The sequence below is a fragment of the Larimichthys crocea genome, chromosome I (genome assembly GCF_000972845.2).
Source record: "Larimichthys crocea isolate SSNF chromosome I, L_crocea_2.0, whole genome shotgun sequence".
In the NCBI taxonomy this organism is placed as follows: Eukaryota; Metazoa; Chordata; class Actinopteri; family Sciaenidae; genus Larimichthys; species Larimichthys crocea.
The window spans coordinates 26,402,723-26,417,435 of record NC_040011.1 but is presented as its reverse complement, the minus strand read 5'-3'; the positions used below and the strand labels follow the sequence as shown (position 1 = coordinate 26,417,435).

The 14,713-nt window shown below is 41.9% G+C and overlaps 3 protein-coding genes and 1 non-coding gene across 4 annotated transcripts in view; 3 read left to right on the top strand and 1 right to left on the bottom strand.

Annotated features, from left to right (window-relative positions):
- The first annotated feature begins 1,620 nt into the window (after nt 1-1,620).
- On the top strand, nt 1,621-7,432 carry nkrf (NFKB repressing factor). Its single transcript, XM_019260734.2, has 3 exons — nt 1,621-2,028; nt 2,392-2,516; nt 3,710-7,432. Exons 2-3 carry the CDS (start codon nt 2,426-2,428, stop codon nt 6,004-6,006), a joined length of 2,388 nt encoding a protein of 795 aa, XP_019116279.1. The 5' UTR covers nt 1,621-2,028; nt 2,392-2,425; the 3' UTR covers nt 6,007-7,432.
- On the bottom strand, nt 7,276-10,148 carry LOC104919877 (ubiquitin-conjugating enzyme E2 A). Its single transcript, XM_010731991.3, has 6 exons — nt 9,939-10,148; nt 8,920-9,000; nt 8,721-8,746; nt 8,173-8,262; nt 7,954-8,042; nt 7,276-7,844 (listed from the first exon to the last, which is right to left on the bottom strand). Exons 1-6 carry the CDS (start codon nt 9,980-9,982, stop codon nt 7,716-7,718), a joined length of 459 nt encoding a protein of 152 aa, XP_010730293.1. The 5' UTR covers nt 9,983-10,148; the 3' UTR covers nt 7,276-7,715.
- A 632-nt stretch (nt 10,149-10,780) lies between these two features.
- On the top strand, nt 10,781-10,852 carry trnae-uuc (transfer RNA glutamic acid (anticodon UUC)). Its single transcript has one exon. It is a non-coding gene; the product is annotated as a tRNA-Glu (tRNA).
- Nucleotides 10,853-11,427: 575 nt separating this feature from the next.
- elf1 (E74-like ETS transcription factor 1) overlaps nt 11,428-14,713 on the top strand; it is a 37,021-nt gene continuing 33,735 nt past the window's right edge. Inside the window, exon 1 of the mRNA XM_010731993.3 lies at nt 11,428-11,817. The gene's annotated coding sequence lies outside the window, so the exon portion shown is untranslated. The remainder of the gene's footprint in view (nt 11,818-14,713) is intronic.

Here is a 14,713-nt window from a genome sequence, read left to right as displayed (position 1 = left end):
TTTGATGCAATATTGTGTTTTAATGATGCAAATAGAGAAATGAATCTGCTTTTTCAAGTCTGGTTATACTTTACAGGACATTTCAAAAGTGACTGCAACCTAGATTGTGGATATTGCAAAAGTGATATTGTTTTACTGAAAAACTTTTTAACTTAAAAATTAGAAGTCAACTAAAATAAAATTATGAAGAATATCAGTAAGTTAAAAAAGTATAAGTTTAATGAAATGAACAAAAGAGAATGCTAAGTGGATAAAGAAATCTCATTTATGCTGGGTTGTTTTGAAGAAGAGAAATAAAACCAGATAGGAAGTAATCTGATCTGGTGGTTCGCAGCAGGCGGGCCCCACATGGTATGGTGCTTTTTCCTTTTCTCTTTACCCTGTACACATCAGACTTTAGACTTTAGATGACAACTGCCACCTCCAGAAGTTCTCTGATGATACAGCCATCATTGAACATGTATCAAAAGGAAATGAGCAGGAGTACAGGAGGGTCATCACAGACAGCATCTTTTCATTTTTCTGCACATGTTTAATGTATGCATACATACATTTAATGTATGTTTACTGTGTTATAGGTTAATTTTTAATGTATGTTAAACGTGTCTCGTGCTGCTAGAGGATGCTTGAATCTCCCTTAGGATTTTCCACTCAGGCTGTCTCTATGATGAACAGCTAAAACCGGACTCAAAATGTCAGAAACATCACCTGTATAACATCTGTAAATTGCAAATTATTTATGTAACTTCATCCTTGCACTATCCATTGCACCATTTAATTGCACATTCCCATTCAGTGTAAAAAAAAGTTTTTTTTCCCTTGTCTATACATACAGATATATTAATATCTATATATATATATATATATATACATTCTTGTTTATGTTTATGCCTATGTTTACCTGTCAAATCCTCTGTGTCTATTTATGTTTGATTTGTACTAAAAGAGCAAAGTGTAACCAGAGTCAAATTCCTTGTGTGTGTACACATACCTGGCGAATAAAAGTGATCTATAGATCAGTGATGTATATGAGCTGCTGTGACAACTTCTATGTGGAATCATTAAAGTCTTAATTTAAAGGTGCAGTGTGTAAAATCTGGGGCCTTTATTTTCAGAATAAGTCATTGAATATAACATTAATAACTGTGTTTCCATGCATGTTTAATTACCAGAAAATAAAATATATGTTTATTTTTGCTACTTAAAAATGATCCTTTTTATATCTACAGTGGGAGGTGGGTGGGGTCCTCTTTCATGGAGACTGCCATGTTGAAACACTTGTGTTTCTACGGTAGCCCTGAACAGACAAAAAATAAATACTCTAGACATGGACTGTCAGGTGTTGTTTTTGCTTTACAGTAGGTAGATGTGAGGAGACTGCAATGCAGCTAGATGCAACTAAATTCTACACACTGGACCTTTAAAATGATTTAATTTTTATAATTATTTGAAGAAGAACTTAAAATTGAGGTGAGTAAGTTAAAGTTTTTCCTTTAACAGACACAGTGTGCAGTTCAAAAACACATGATGAACAAATACTAAATGTGCAACAACAACAAACTGCTCACGCGTTGAAGCAGCATCAGCAGTGAGCGGGCGGGACGTGCGTGAATACCAAAACAAGCGCACACGCACCGGGAGCGGCCGCACAGCATTGTGGTCCGGTGCGGTGTCAGCCAGGCGCCATGATTCCCCCTGTAGCTGGAGCAGAAAATGGATGCTTCCTGCTAGCTGTGTGAAGGGGTATGTTGGAGCTCCGGGGAGCGGTTTGGCGCTGTGTTTTCAACTAGCCACTCTCGGAAAGGAAACAAAGCTACGTGTCCGTGTTTCTCTGAGTCTCACAGACAGATTTATAAATATATAAATATTTATTAGCGCAGCTAGCCGACTAGCCGACGCTAGCTGAGCTAACAGAGGCTAGCACAGTGACAACAGCCGGCTGCTCGTTTTAAAAGCACACGCACCGTGTCTCACTCAGCTGAAGGACAGAGACAGAGACACACATCGGACCAAAGGCTACACCTTAAGGTGAGGATGTGACGCAGCCAAACGAGTGGCACGTTCAAACGTGAAATAAAGACGTCTTCATGTGAGAGATGCACCCTGCTGGCCTACTGCGTCACTCTGTGCAGGCCGTGCCATGGCACTAAATGTAGCTCTACCCAAACATCCCACACGTGAAATGTTTATTATTGTGACACGGTGTTTTATGTGTGTGTTTCGGTCCCTGCATGCTGCACACTGCTGCTTGTTAGTGTGGTTTGAGCCTCTGTAAGGCAGCATGGAGTGTTTACTCGTTATGTCCACATGTTGTGTTTGTATGTTTCATTCATTCATTCATTCATTCATTCACGTGATGTCTAACTTTGCATCTTTTGACCTCATTAACAGGTATGGCCTGGATTTGATTTGGACCGTGCTGGTGATGGCAGAAGGGACTTGCACTGGCGAAATGCCCTCCTTTGACCCAAGTCCTAGTTCTGAAGCAAAAAAGAGAGCTACTTCTTCTGATGGCAGTGAGTGTTGATCTGGATTAAACATCTGCCAACACCATCGTGACACAAAATATTAAATCTATTTAACTACTGCTGCTCTTTAGACGTATGCAAAGTTGAGCGAGCGTTGAGTGTTTCTCAAACTTTTTACACCACGTATAAAATAAAAAATAAAAACTCTATGTTGACAGACATTTAAGTGCAGCAGCGTAGACTGACCCCCCATCAGCTACAGACAGTTCATGCAAGAAGCAGGTTTATTCCTAAGAAGAAGATTATATATGTTGAGCAGAACCACAGCTCATTTGGTGTTAAAGAGGTTCCCCTGATCCTTCACTTCTCTTCCTAATATTTCCTGTTTGGAGCCATGGTTGCACCGTTTTTAAAAGGTTAACCGCTGCTTACTATCCCATGTCACATTTGAACTAATCATGGATGTACGTGCGCAATACATGACCAAACGTGTCTACGCGTCAGGCTGATATAAAAACAAGATGTTTCAGGGAATGCAAAACTTATTTTTAATTATATTTGAGTTTAATTTCATTGTAGATGGTTTGATATGTTTCAAATTATTTTATCTAATTCGGGGGAAAAAAAAGAACTACCAGGTACTACCAAGTACAGGAAAGTCATGCACCACAAGTGGTATTTGTATCACAGTTTGAGAACTCGATCCGACACATTAAACTTGGCAATCCACAAATATAAAGTACATGTGCTTTTAAAAATTGGGCACTGCTGTTCGAGGCAAACATTACAGGAGTATTTAGTCCTACTCTTTTTTAGTTGAGGCAATTTTTGGGGAGTATTTTCAGCGGCAGGTTTGATGCACGATAAAGTATTTTAGGCAGCAGGACAGTGGAGGAAATAACGTGTCACCCAGTGCAGCCGTCTGTCACACTCATGTGTTTCTAGCAGCTTTTGGGCAACAATAGAGCTCTGTGGCACAGAGCAATTAAGCTGTATCAGGCTAATAATATTCGAAAGCAGGACCAATTCATTGTAGGCTTAAAGGGATTTGTTAACAATAATCAAATTACAGACGATTGCCAGACTTCTCCCTTTATCTGACACTTTTAAACCAGTTTCATGGGACTTCACATCATCCCTGTTGTGCCTGTCTAAGATAATGACTGATTCATCTGTAAGTGCCCTCAGTCAGATGAGACATCCTCTCACGGTATTCTAACATGTGTCATGTTTTTCCACAGGAGACGAGCCCATGAGGAAAATGCCTGTGTCAAAATTTGGTTCCAGACCTCGATTCGAGCCTGTGCACTTTGTCAGCGGTGGAAGCAGCGGAGGAAGTGGCGCTGATGAGAAGGAGAACGATAAGGAGCGCAGGAGGAGTGACTCGTACGGTACGAGACAGTGGGACTCTGAGCACTCTTCCTACAGCAGCACCAGCAGAGCGCAGGGCTCCTCCTCCCTGAGGCCTGCTTTTGACAGAGTGCCGTCATACAGTTCTGACTCTTGGGGTTCCCATAGAGACAGAGACCGAGAGAGAGACAGAGAGATTTTTTCGGGTAGCACAAGTGGGTTGGGTTATGGAGGACGTGGGTCCACTTCAAACTTCATGGCAAAAACACAGCAGGACTACATGACCAAGTATGAAGCCTCCACCTCTCGAAATTCAGATTCCTATTCTCAGCCCCACAGATACAACGGATATGGGGGAGGGAGTAGATCAGGAGGCTGGGATTCAGGACGTCAGGGTTTAGGGTACAGCCATCAGGACCGGCTATCCTCGAGCAGGCCGTTCTGCAGAGTGTACAACAGCCCGGGCAGGAGCAGTCCCACCACTTCTCAGTCGGGCTCTTCATCGCAACCTCTTCCTGTATCTCAGTCAACGTTAGATGAGAAGCAAAGGCTGATTGCCAACGTAGAGTCCGCCTTGGCTGTTGCTTTTAGGGACCCTATGTACATGACTGGAAGCGAGTCGCCAAACTATAATTTCATGTTGAGCCGCAGCATTCAGTCCTGCAAGACTAATCCTGAGTATATTTATGTCAACCTAAAGGATATTCCTCAGGCTGACCTACCGAAGAATAGGAAAGTACCGACAGATGGTTACGCCTGTGAACTGAGATGTCAGGGTGTGTATCTTGCTACTGGATACTCTGGGAGTAAAAATGGAGCGAGGGACCGGGCATCTGAGCAGGCAGTAAAACTCTTCCTGAAACCAGTCGAGGTTCGTGTGGTGCAGCGCAAATACAGACACTCCATAGTCAATGACATAGTTGTGTGTCAGATGCACGGCCCGACTCCTGCCTTTTTACCTGCACTTCGCAACCCAGAGGACAAACCCACACCCAGTTCTAAGGGCCAATACGAGCCGGACAAGCGGAAGCACTGGACAGAGTTTGTGGTCATGGACAATGCTCACGACGCCATCTGCATACTGAACAATTCTGCGGCTTTTAATCGCATGAAGATAGACTACAAGTTCGACCAGCTCCCCCAGCTTCCCAACGGCAGCGCATGGCTGTGCAGCGTCTTCGTGCAGGATGAGCTGGTGGCACAAGCGACAGGAACTAAAAAGAGCTCAAAGCACGCAGCCGCCGAAGAGGCAGTGAGGAAACTTCGCATGAACCAGGCACAACGACAACAACAACAACAGCAGCAGCAGCAAGAACAGCAGCAGCATCAACAGCAACATCAGCAACAGTCACAGTACTCTAGAGGAAATAATCAGTCCGACTGTGGTGGACGCTTTGGGCAACAGGTCGGCAAAAAGAAGCATCTGAGCGAGTTGGTCATCCTGGAGAACTCTGACAACGCAATCTGTATTATTAATGACACCGCTCAGTTTAATAAAGTGACTGCTGATTACAAGTTCACGGTTCTGCCTGATCATCGCTGGAGGTGTGAAGTTTACTTGGAAGGACAGTATGTGGCAGCAGGGATTGGGCCCAAGAAAATAGTAAAGCACATTGCAGCAGAGGAGGCCTTAGCCACCTTGAGACAGACGCAGGCTGTGGTCAAATCCAACCTGAGAAAAGAGGGTCACAGCGACGCCATATCCCGATCCCAAATCCTGGCTCGCTCCGGCGAGGAGGCCACCAGGCAGGAGATTAAAGAAGACAACATCGGAAACCAGCTGCTCCGCAAGATGGGCTGGAAAGGAGGTGGTCTGGGCCGAGATGGGGAAGGCATCGCAGAGCCGATCAGAGTGAAGGAGCAGTTTTCCAGAGAGGGGTTGGGTATGGACACGGACAAAACTGGCAACCAGCTCAGAAAACGTGACATTGAGGACATCATTCGTAACTACGCCAGTTCAGACCGTCAGGACGATCTTCGCTTCTCCACTGACCTCACCAATGACGAACGCAAGCAGATCCACCAGATATCTCAGAAATACGGCCTACGGAGCAAGTCGTACGGACAGGGACGGCAACGGTTCCTTGTTGTCAGTCGCAAAGTACACAAAGACCAGCTCATTGGTCAGCTTTTACAGGAAGGACAGGTGGGACGATATGAGCTTGTGAAACCTCAGGCCTCTCACTAATTTGCATGCAGAGCAACAACAACAAAAAAAGACAAATCATTGTTTGGACTTCAGAACTAATCACACTCAAGTGTAACTGCTGTTTATACTTGCGTGACAGACTTAAAACACACATTAATAAATGAGAATCCTTCACCTGTGGTTTCTGCATTCCTTTGCCATGTACTTTAGCTTTAGCAGGGTTTTAGGATAATGTCTTTTGTCTCCTGCCATTCCACATCTTTGTTTCACTTTTGCACAACTTTGTGTTCACCGCTTTGTGTTGTCATGTCCTAATGATGCTCCAGTTACTTTGTGAAAAAATGGCTTTAAGAGGTTTTTGTCACCAAGATTCACTTTTTTATTTTAATTTTATTTTCTGGCTATTTAAGGAACCTGGCAGAATATGCAGCTTTTCACTGCTCGTTTGTGAACATTGTAGACAGTTGACCGACAAAGGATTGGAGAGGCATTAACATCGAACTGTAGCTAGGTGTACCTGTCTCACTGTAGTGACACGTCTCTATTCAGCAATACCTGCAATGTCGTTTGCTCGTTCAACACCCAGAGATCATTCTACAAGTACAAGCTGCATCTGTGATCAGAAAATCAAAGCTGTGATCTTTGTTAAATGTCAGATGTGTTGGTTTGTGAGTACAGTTAACTTGTCTGCTTGTTTTCACAGCTGTAATAACTGAATAAATTAAAACTGATGACCATCAACAGGCTGAACTTCATTAAGATGGATATATTTTTTTTTTGTATTGCAAGTCTCAACGCGACAATGCGAGCTTTTGTATATTTATTTTATTTACAAGAAAATGTACAGTTTGTTACATGGGTTACCAGTGCAAAGTTTTATAATATGAAAACAGACACCATCCTGTTTTAAACAGTATAATCAGCGGATTATGACAGCTGATTTGTAAGATTGTAAAATAGCATAGAAATGTTCTCACACAGCCTTTGAATGCCAGCATTATGAAACTCTGTGGATGAAACAAAGTGAAGTGCCCAAAGAGGCGACTAAATATCTTGTTTCTGTGTTGAATATCTATTCACCAATATCTAACATTTTTAAAATCAGAAGGCTTGACAAGTATATCTGAGAATAATGAACCCCAAAAGCATCCGTTGAGTTCACAACTTATTAGAGGGATGGATGTCCATGCCAGGTTAATTTTTCTACCCCCCTGTGAAAGGCTTTCCAAGGGCAAAAAGAAACAGAACTCAAAGGAGACAGAGGCCACTTAAACAAAAGGAGAAACACCCATGAACAGTTTTGTCGTCTTTTTTTTTTTTTGTAGATATGAACTGTCTATCTACGCAGCAAACCACACAGCAAGCACATCTAGTTAACTGTCACTGTATGATCCGACCGGTTTACTTCATAAATAAACAAGTAGAAAAGTGACAACTGAGAGACTGGCTATTGCCTGTTTTTTTTGTTTTTTTTTTAAAGAAAAGAGTCGGGGCATGTAGCAAGTAACCCAGATATAACAAGGTACATTAACTTTTAACAAACATACGCTATTGCCCAACAATAGCATTCGGCAGGAGTGAATGCCACAAACACAACAGCATACAAACTTAGCAACAGTTATGGGACAAATATACTGAGAAAGATTTTAAGATGTGTCATTTTTATTTCTGTGAGATCAGTTGTTTTCTTGATCGGTGGTTTCTTGATTCCGGGCTGGACACTGTTCATACTCGAACAATAACAGGGGTCAACAGTCACGCCAACTCTGTTCAACAATAGCAGAAACCCTCTTCTCGTACTCCCGCTTGTTTTCCTGGTACAGCTGGGCTGCTTGGCTGTTGGCTGGACTGTTTGGGTTTGGCTCGTCCAGTAAAGACTAAATATACAACAGAGCATGTCAGCGGATTCGCTATGTGATAAAGTCATCATGTGTAAAATAAATAAATAAATAAATGACTTGACACTTGAAAATTGTGCTGGATTACCTGTATTGAAGTTAAGATTGAGGAGACATCATACGTTGGACTCCAACGATTCTGAAGTATATCTAAGCATATGCTGCCATCTGCGTACACTGCCAAAGAGAGTGTGGAATATAACAAGTCAGATCTCGTTCATTTTATGTTACATTTTTTAAACGCTGCTGTCGAAGTGAAATTCAAAATGTTAGTGTCCTTATCCAGCCCTTGCAGTGAAGTACATACCATTTGGATGAAACATTTTGGAGACAAATCGCACTGTTGGAGGTTTATTTGGATATTCCTCTGTGAATTCAATGGTAAGTTTGAAGGTTCCTGGAAGTAAACATAGGAAAAACAATGCTTTATCGTAATGCAGCTAACTACATTATGCAAATATCAATTTGTCAGAGTCTACAGTGTTGATTTTTTTAACTCAGCTGCCAACTAAGTGATCAGGTGCAAGGTCAAGTCAAAGGATTGCCTTCTTGGATAACTAGTGTCATTCTTGGTTTTGTAGGACACTTTGTCAAAGTCCAGTGCAGTAAGTTACAGGTTAACAACTAAAGCTGATTAAATAACATAGACTCCATCTGATCCATGTAGGAAACCTGATAAATAGTTATAAAGTCTGACCTGATTGAATTTCGAGGCACCATCTGAAAACTGCTCGTAACTACACAGACGCCCAGAATTCAATGCTTACATTCATCATGAACATTTGCTGGATTCATGTCATAACATGTTTGTGAATCTAAATGATTTGCATGTAAAGAGCTTCAGAAAGGACTTACCATCTTCAAAAGGTGTTCCCTCTGGGCTAAAAAGAGAGGTAACACATAGCATGTCAATGAACTTTTCACACTCACATCAACTAAAGCTTTATCTTTCATTTAATTAACATCAAGCAGTGAGTATGTCTACAAAGTGACCTACAGGAATGCCTAAAACCACCATTCAGCTGTAGTTTATTACCATATCGACTTAACTTACCCAAAAATGACAGCGTTCCATACCATGATATTGTTTTCTGATGGGGCACCACTAACTCCAGCTGGAGGATCCTCTTGCAGCCTAACATATACAGTAAAAGCACAGGTAATATTAGACATATTAGAGCATATTAGAGCATATCACATTTAACTTGAACAGGAAACAAGACTTGAGCTTAATCTGAGTTTGCAGACTGCCCGATTAGAGACACTTTACCAGGATGTACATCATACAAATGTTACAACAATACTAATTATTTATCTGATTGGTTTTTGTAGCACACTGGCTGCAATCATACCATAAGTGTCTGTGGTGGACTGGTCAACCAGAGTTCAAATTGACAACCTGCTACAGTCAAAAACTACTGTGATTATTGATTTTGTAAGTGTGCCAACCGGGGTTAGATGTTGGACTCTGTCATATACAGAGGATGAAGAAACCATGTGCCATGAGCTGAGAGTGTACCGGTGACTGCATGGCAGATGGGTGCTTATCCCCAGGCTTAGACCGTGATCTATCAAGAACCAGGGACAGGAGCTCCCATGATCAGAGTAACGCAGATACTCCCAAACCTTTCATCTGGCTGTGAACTTCACCTGAACTGAGCCAGATACAAATCACACAGAAAACGGAGCCGTTAACTGTTCAATGTTACACACGCTAATAAATCGCAGTAGTGCGACACCTTGACTGTAATCTGGACAAAAGGCGAGCAGGAAGACGCGCCGCATCGGCGTTACTACTCCCGGCTGCCTCGCTAAGTTACCAGTTCCGTTAACGATCATCGTTACCTGTCAATAGCTCACCGGTCATTAGTTTAATACCACCCGAAAATGATCAGAAGCTACACTCACCAAAGACCAAACACACCCCGCAAGCAGCCCGTGTGTATATGTTAGTATTAATTATTATCTGACGGTGTTGTAGTCTAAAAATCCGTGTCGGCTAACGCTAACAAGCTAGCCGGAGGTTGCTAACGTTAGCCGCAGCTACTTCTCTGTTGTTTTCCTCTCGCTTACCGTTTAAAATCTCTCATTAAACGTCGTCTTGCTGGGGTTGACATCTTCTCTACGCGATAACCTAAACCCGTAACATAAACGTGAGTGGATCAAGTGTAAGGAAATGTATTTTTTTTTCCTAATCGTTGAATTATTTTAACTCCTAGCTGGCTAGCCAACGATTGCTAGTTTGTCAAATATTTGGCTTGCGCTGCTTGTCTAGGGGCGCTACCACTTTGTCTTGAAAGAGGATGTTCACATCGACTGGATGTGAATTCGTGAGCTGCATAGCCACATAAAGGCACATTAAAGTAACACTGGACGTGGTGATGAATAATAAACCGGGTTGCTTGTGTGAACCGGTTTCAGTGCGTTGTAAATGCAGGTAGAGTGTTTTTATATAGCTGAGGCGACCCCCGTCTCTACAAATGTATCCTTCCAGCGAAAATTACGTCATATGTTTAGCACCCATGTTTAGTTTAGGTAGAGATTCATGTTTTTAAGGCTTTATTCTTCACTTCTTCCACATTTGTATCATTTTTTATTAATTTCTTAATCGATTAACCCAGCCCATATTCAAATAATTACTTCTACTATCACTAGACAGTTCCTAATTCAAGATATTAATGACTGACATATTTTACAGTAACACTGAAAGACCACCAGATGGTAACGTTGCTAATGTTAGCGGCCTGGGGTTGTAAATTATCTGCCAGAAAACCTAAAAATGAGAACCAGGTTAATTGCCGTATAATATAAACTTGTACCTACCATGATGACTACAGTTTTAAATTTAAAAACCAAAATGATGATTCACATAAGACATTCTAGAAAATCGCTTCCCTCCGCCATACTATTACCTGTCCCATATGGTCTAGCGGTTAGGATTCCTGGTTTTCACCCAGGCGGCCCGGGTTCGACTCCCGGTATGGGAACAGACATCTTTTTAAGTCTGTTTAGTCATTAGGATTTCTTTGACGTAAGACCATTCTAAATATATGACAGTGCCTCTCCGTTGGGAACAAATAATTATTGACAAAATGGTGAAGTGGTTCTGCTGTTGGTTATTTGATACAGCGTTTCCAACATACGCTCATCATTTCCAGAGAACCGGCTGAAGACCCCGCCCGTTGAGGAGTTATCCTCAGTTGCTCTAAGGATAAGGGCTTGGACATTCCCGGAAGATGTCCATTTCTATCTCCCTTGGCTTCACACTTATCGCAGTTTATCGTTGTTCTCAAACTCCAACGTTAGCTTGTACAAACGACTTTTTTTCCCGTCCGTAATTTCATTTGACTAAATCGTGTTGACAAAACTGCCAGTAAAGCCACACCTGTGCTGTGACCGCGTAACGGTTCGTTAAACATTAACCGTCATTCACTGTCGCTTAGATACCAATCTTTGCAACGGTAATTTAGGATACAGTACAAAATCCACAGCTACTTAAAGTCGGTATATTACACTACCTTCGTAAATAACACTAATATATTGATCATAATTTACTTTTTTTTTATCATTAGGATATTAAGTTCATCCCTTGACGCTCGTTACTGAGTTGTGAGGACCTGTCCTGTTTCCTCCGCTCTTACTACGACAGCCAAACTTTGGTGCCGGGCCAATCATTTCCCAGGAAAATGTGACTGCTAGGAATTCCCCACGCATCAGCCCCTGTCGGAGAAAACTGCAACCCTGTGTCAGGAAGCACACGAATGTAGCGGGAGGGCAAACTGACCGGTGACTGTGCGATGATGTAGCTGAGCTCACAGTCCCGTTTATCTCCGAGCCAGCACCGGGGGATAAAAAATGTTTTTTTAAACATCGCCGTTGCTTTATGTGGATTGCCACTCACCGCCTGCGTGAATCCAGGGAATATACTGTGCTGATGACAACTTCTACCAAGGTAAGTCCACTGAGTGTCTTTAAAAAGCATGTTTTATACTTACTGCTTGCTGTCTTGTAACTAACAATGTGTCTATCTCTATGTAAAGTGTTAATGTTTATGTATTTTTCCACTTATTGGTGCTTCTCATGTGAAATATTTAGCAGATAATGACATATTGTAGGATATTATAGCAGAGGCCTTTTTTTTTTATTGCACCCAGAAAGTTAACAGACAACAACTAAAAGAAGAAGCATGACTGGACTCATTTGATGTTATAGCCTGCTGGGATACATGCAGCTCTGCTTTGCTTGCTACTGCCATAGATTTCTGTGACTGACTCCCCTTTGTGTCAGCCAGCATGTGACTGCACTGATGGATGTGACTGTGTGTGTGTGTGTGAAAGTCTTGACAATTTAGATGCCCCCCTTGACAATAGCCCAGCCATGATTGTACATATCAGATAGCAATCATGCAGGGACAGTTTTTTTAGTACTTTAGTTGTGTTTTATTACAATCATCAGAGCTTTAATACTAATATTTAGAGCATTAATTGTGTCCTCTATAGTCAGAATAAGTCTGTGCTGTCAGGTTTAGCCTAGAAAACTCTTGTAGCTGACCTCTCTGGTCAACAACTTCGGCCTTAGATGAGAGATAATTGGTATTAGAGCTGAAATGATTGGTCAATTAATCAATTAGGTGATAAATTAATCAACCGGCTTATCATTTAAAGTTGTTTTCTAGGCGAGAATGCCAAAAAAAACACAAGTTGCGACTTCTAAAATGTGTATTTTCTCTATTTGTTTCTGTGTTCGCTCATGGTAAACTGGATTGTTTGATGCCCAAATTTGGGCTTTGGGAAATCGTGACATTTGTGAGTATTTCTTGACATTTTACAGACCACATTGCAGCCTTATTTGGCATAAAAAATAAAGCAAAGGAAAATGATGAAAACTAGGAAAATTATAGCACTCATTGACAGTGTGTCACTTCTGTATGACTGACAAACATGTTTTTTTTTTTTTTAAATAGTTGATCAAGCCTATTCTGTGGCAAGTCCAAATGTTTGCCAGATGTTTACATTTTTGGGCTAAGATGCTTGTATCATGGGACAGACAAACACGCTCTCATTGGTCGACTCCAGTCGCTCCGTTCAGAGGAGGAGGCTGTGACGCAGAGGGAAGGGGAGAGTTACGAGCACTTAGCTTTGTCAGTCCCGCTAGAGACAAGACCAGCTGGACCCACCCACCTTTCGCCCACCCTGTCTACCCTCCCCTACGGTCTTCTTATGGTGGGAACACTGGCAGGGGCTTGCGGATAATTGGAAACTTCAATCCACTGAAAGCAATTATCCAGAACAAGACTTTCCAAATATACTCCAGTGTGTGGAGTCGTCTTGTTTGTTTCAAGCATGTGCCCTTGTTTTAGAAACATCCTGCCATGCTTCTGCCCACACTCTCGGCCTCTCGTTTGCTTCTTCCCTCTCTGCTTTGATGGCTTTAATGCTGCACAGGCTTTTAGTGATATGGTCAGTTGCATGTGTCAGATAGAAAGAAGACCGTGTGGTTGAGGCAGAGGCAGTTCCCGGTTGCTTTCTCATCCTGTGACAGTAATGTCACCATCAGCAGTCTGAGCAGCTGCGGATGACCAAAGACAGTAATGGAGAGCCGTCCTGTGCTGCTCTCCTTTTAGCGACAAGGAGCTCCTCAGACATCAGACACTTCTTACTATTATTCGTGCCCAAGAAGTGCCTGTCTGCCTTAATGGGCTGCTGGATATCGATTTGGCTACACAAAAAGAAGATCTGAGCTTTTATCCTATTTAGAAAGCAGCACTCCAGTTTCACAAAAGCTTTCAACGTTGGCCTTGCAAAAGACGAGAACGCAGCAGCTTTTTTCTTTTGTAACTTGCCGTATGTGGTAATGTGTAAAAACAGTTTAACGTCCCTGTAACAATGTTCGGAGTGTATTTGTATCCAGGAGCTACTGTGAAGCTGTTTTACCCAGTGAGTGCCCACACAGCACCTACAAATAACATTTACATCTTGCCTACTAACTCCTGCAAACTTGAAAAGAGTGTGTGAGCACCATATTTGAGGCCCCCGGGTTTACATAATGACTCTCTCTTAGGTGTAAATTAATTTGGTGACTTAGAAATAACCACAAGATGGCAATGTTCATATGCTTTGACTAAACAAACAATCATATGAGATGGCTGAAACCTCAAATGACTTGCACAAATGCAGGAACCGACTTGTGAAAAGAGAAATAAAACTGTTGAACTTCCCTTTTTTACTTGTCGAAAAAAATACCCCATGTTGGCCTGTTTTCTGTTGAGGGTTTGCAGGGGAACTGCTGTGTGCAAAGTTCCTTAATTGTACGCTGCTGTTACACCACCCCAGGCTTTTGACACCTGAATATCACCTTGTCAGACATGTTTGATTGCTAGGCAGCAAGCAGCAGTAAACCGCTGCCACTGGACGTGACGTCAGAGAGAAATTAGAGACGAGGGAAATTCCACCTGTAACCTCATTCTGCTCTCATGCTGCCTCTCTCACAAGCATGTGACTTGGACGAGTCATCATGCCTTAGTTTCTCCATGAATCTGTGCATTGTCATGATGTAATGCAGGATTGCAGGCTATTTTTAGCACGTAGAAGAGAACAAGTGGACCTTGTGTTTGAAGTTTGCAGCGGTGTTATAAATGTTATAGTAAAGGGTAGTTTTGTGAAACGAGTCAGACTTAAGCCTCCAAAATGGAGGTTGACAGAAAATAACTATTCCTATATATGTATTATATTATATATATTTTTTAGTTGTCATAAAATTATAAAATTGAGACATTAATGAAGACAATTGTGGTGACAATCCAGTGAGAATAGATTATAGTTGTATAGTTTTACTTCGTAGTAACAGTT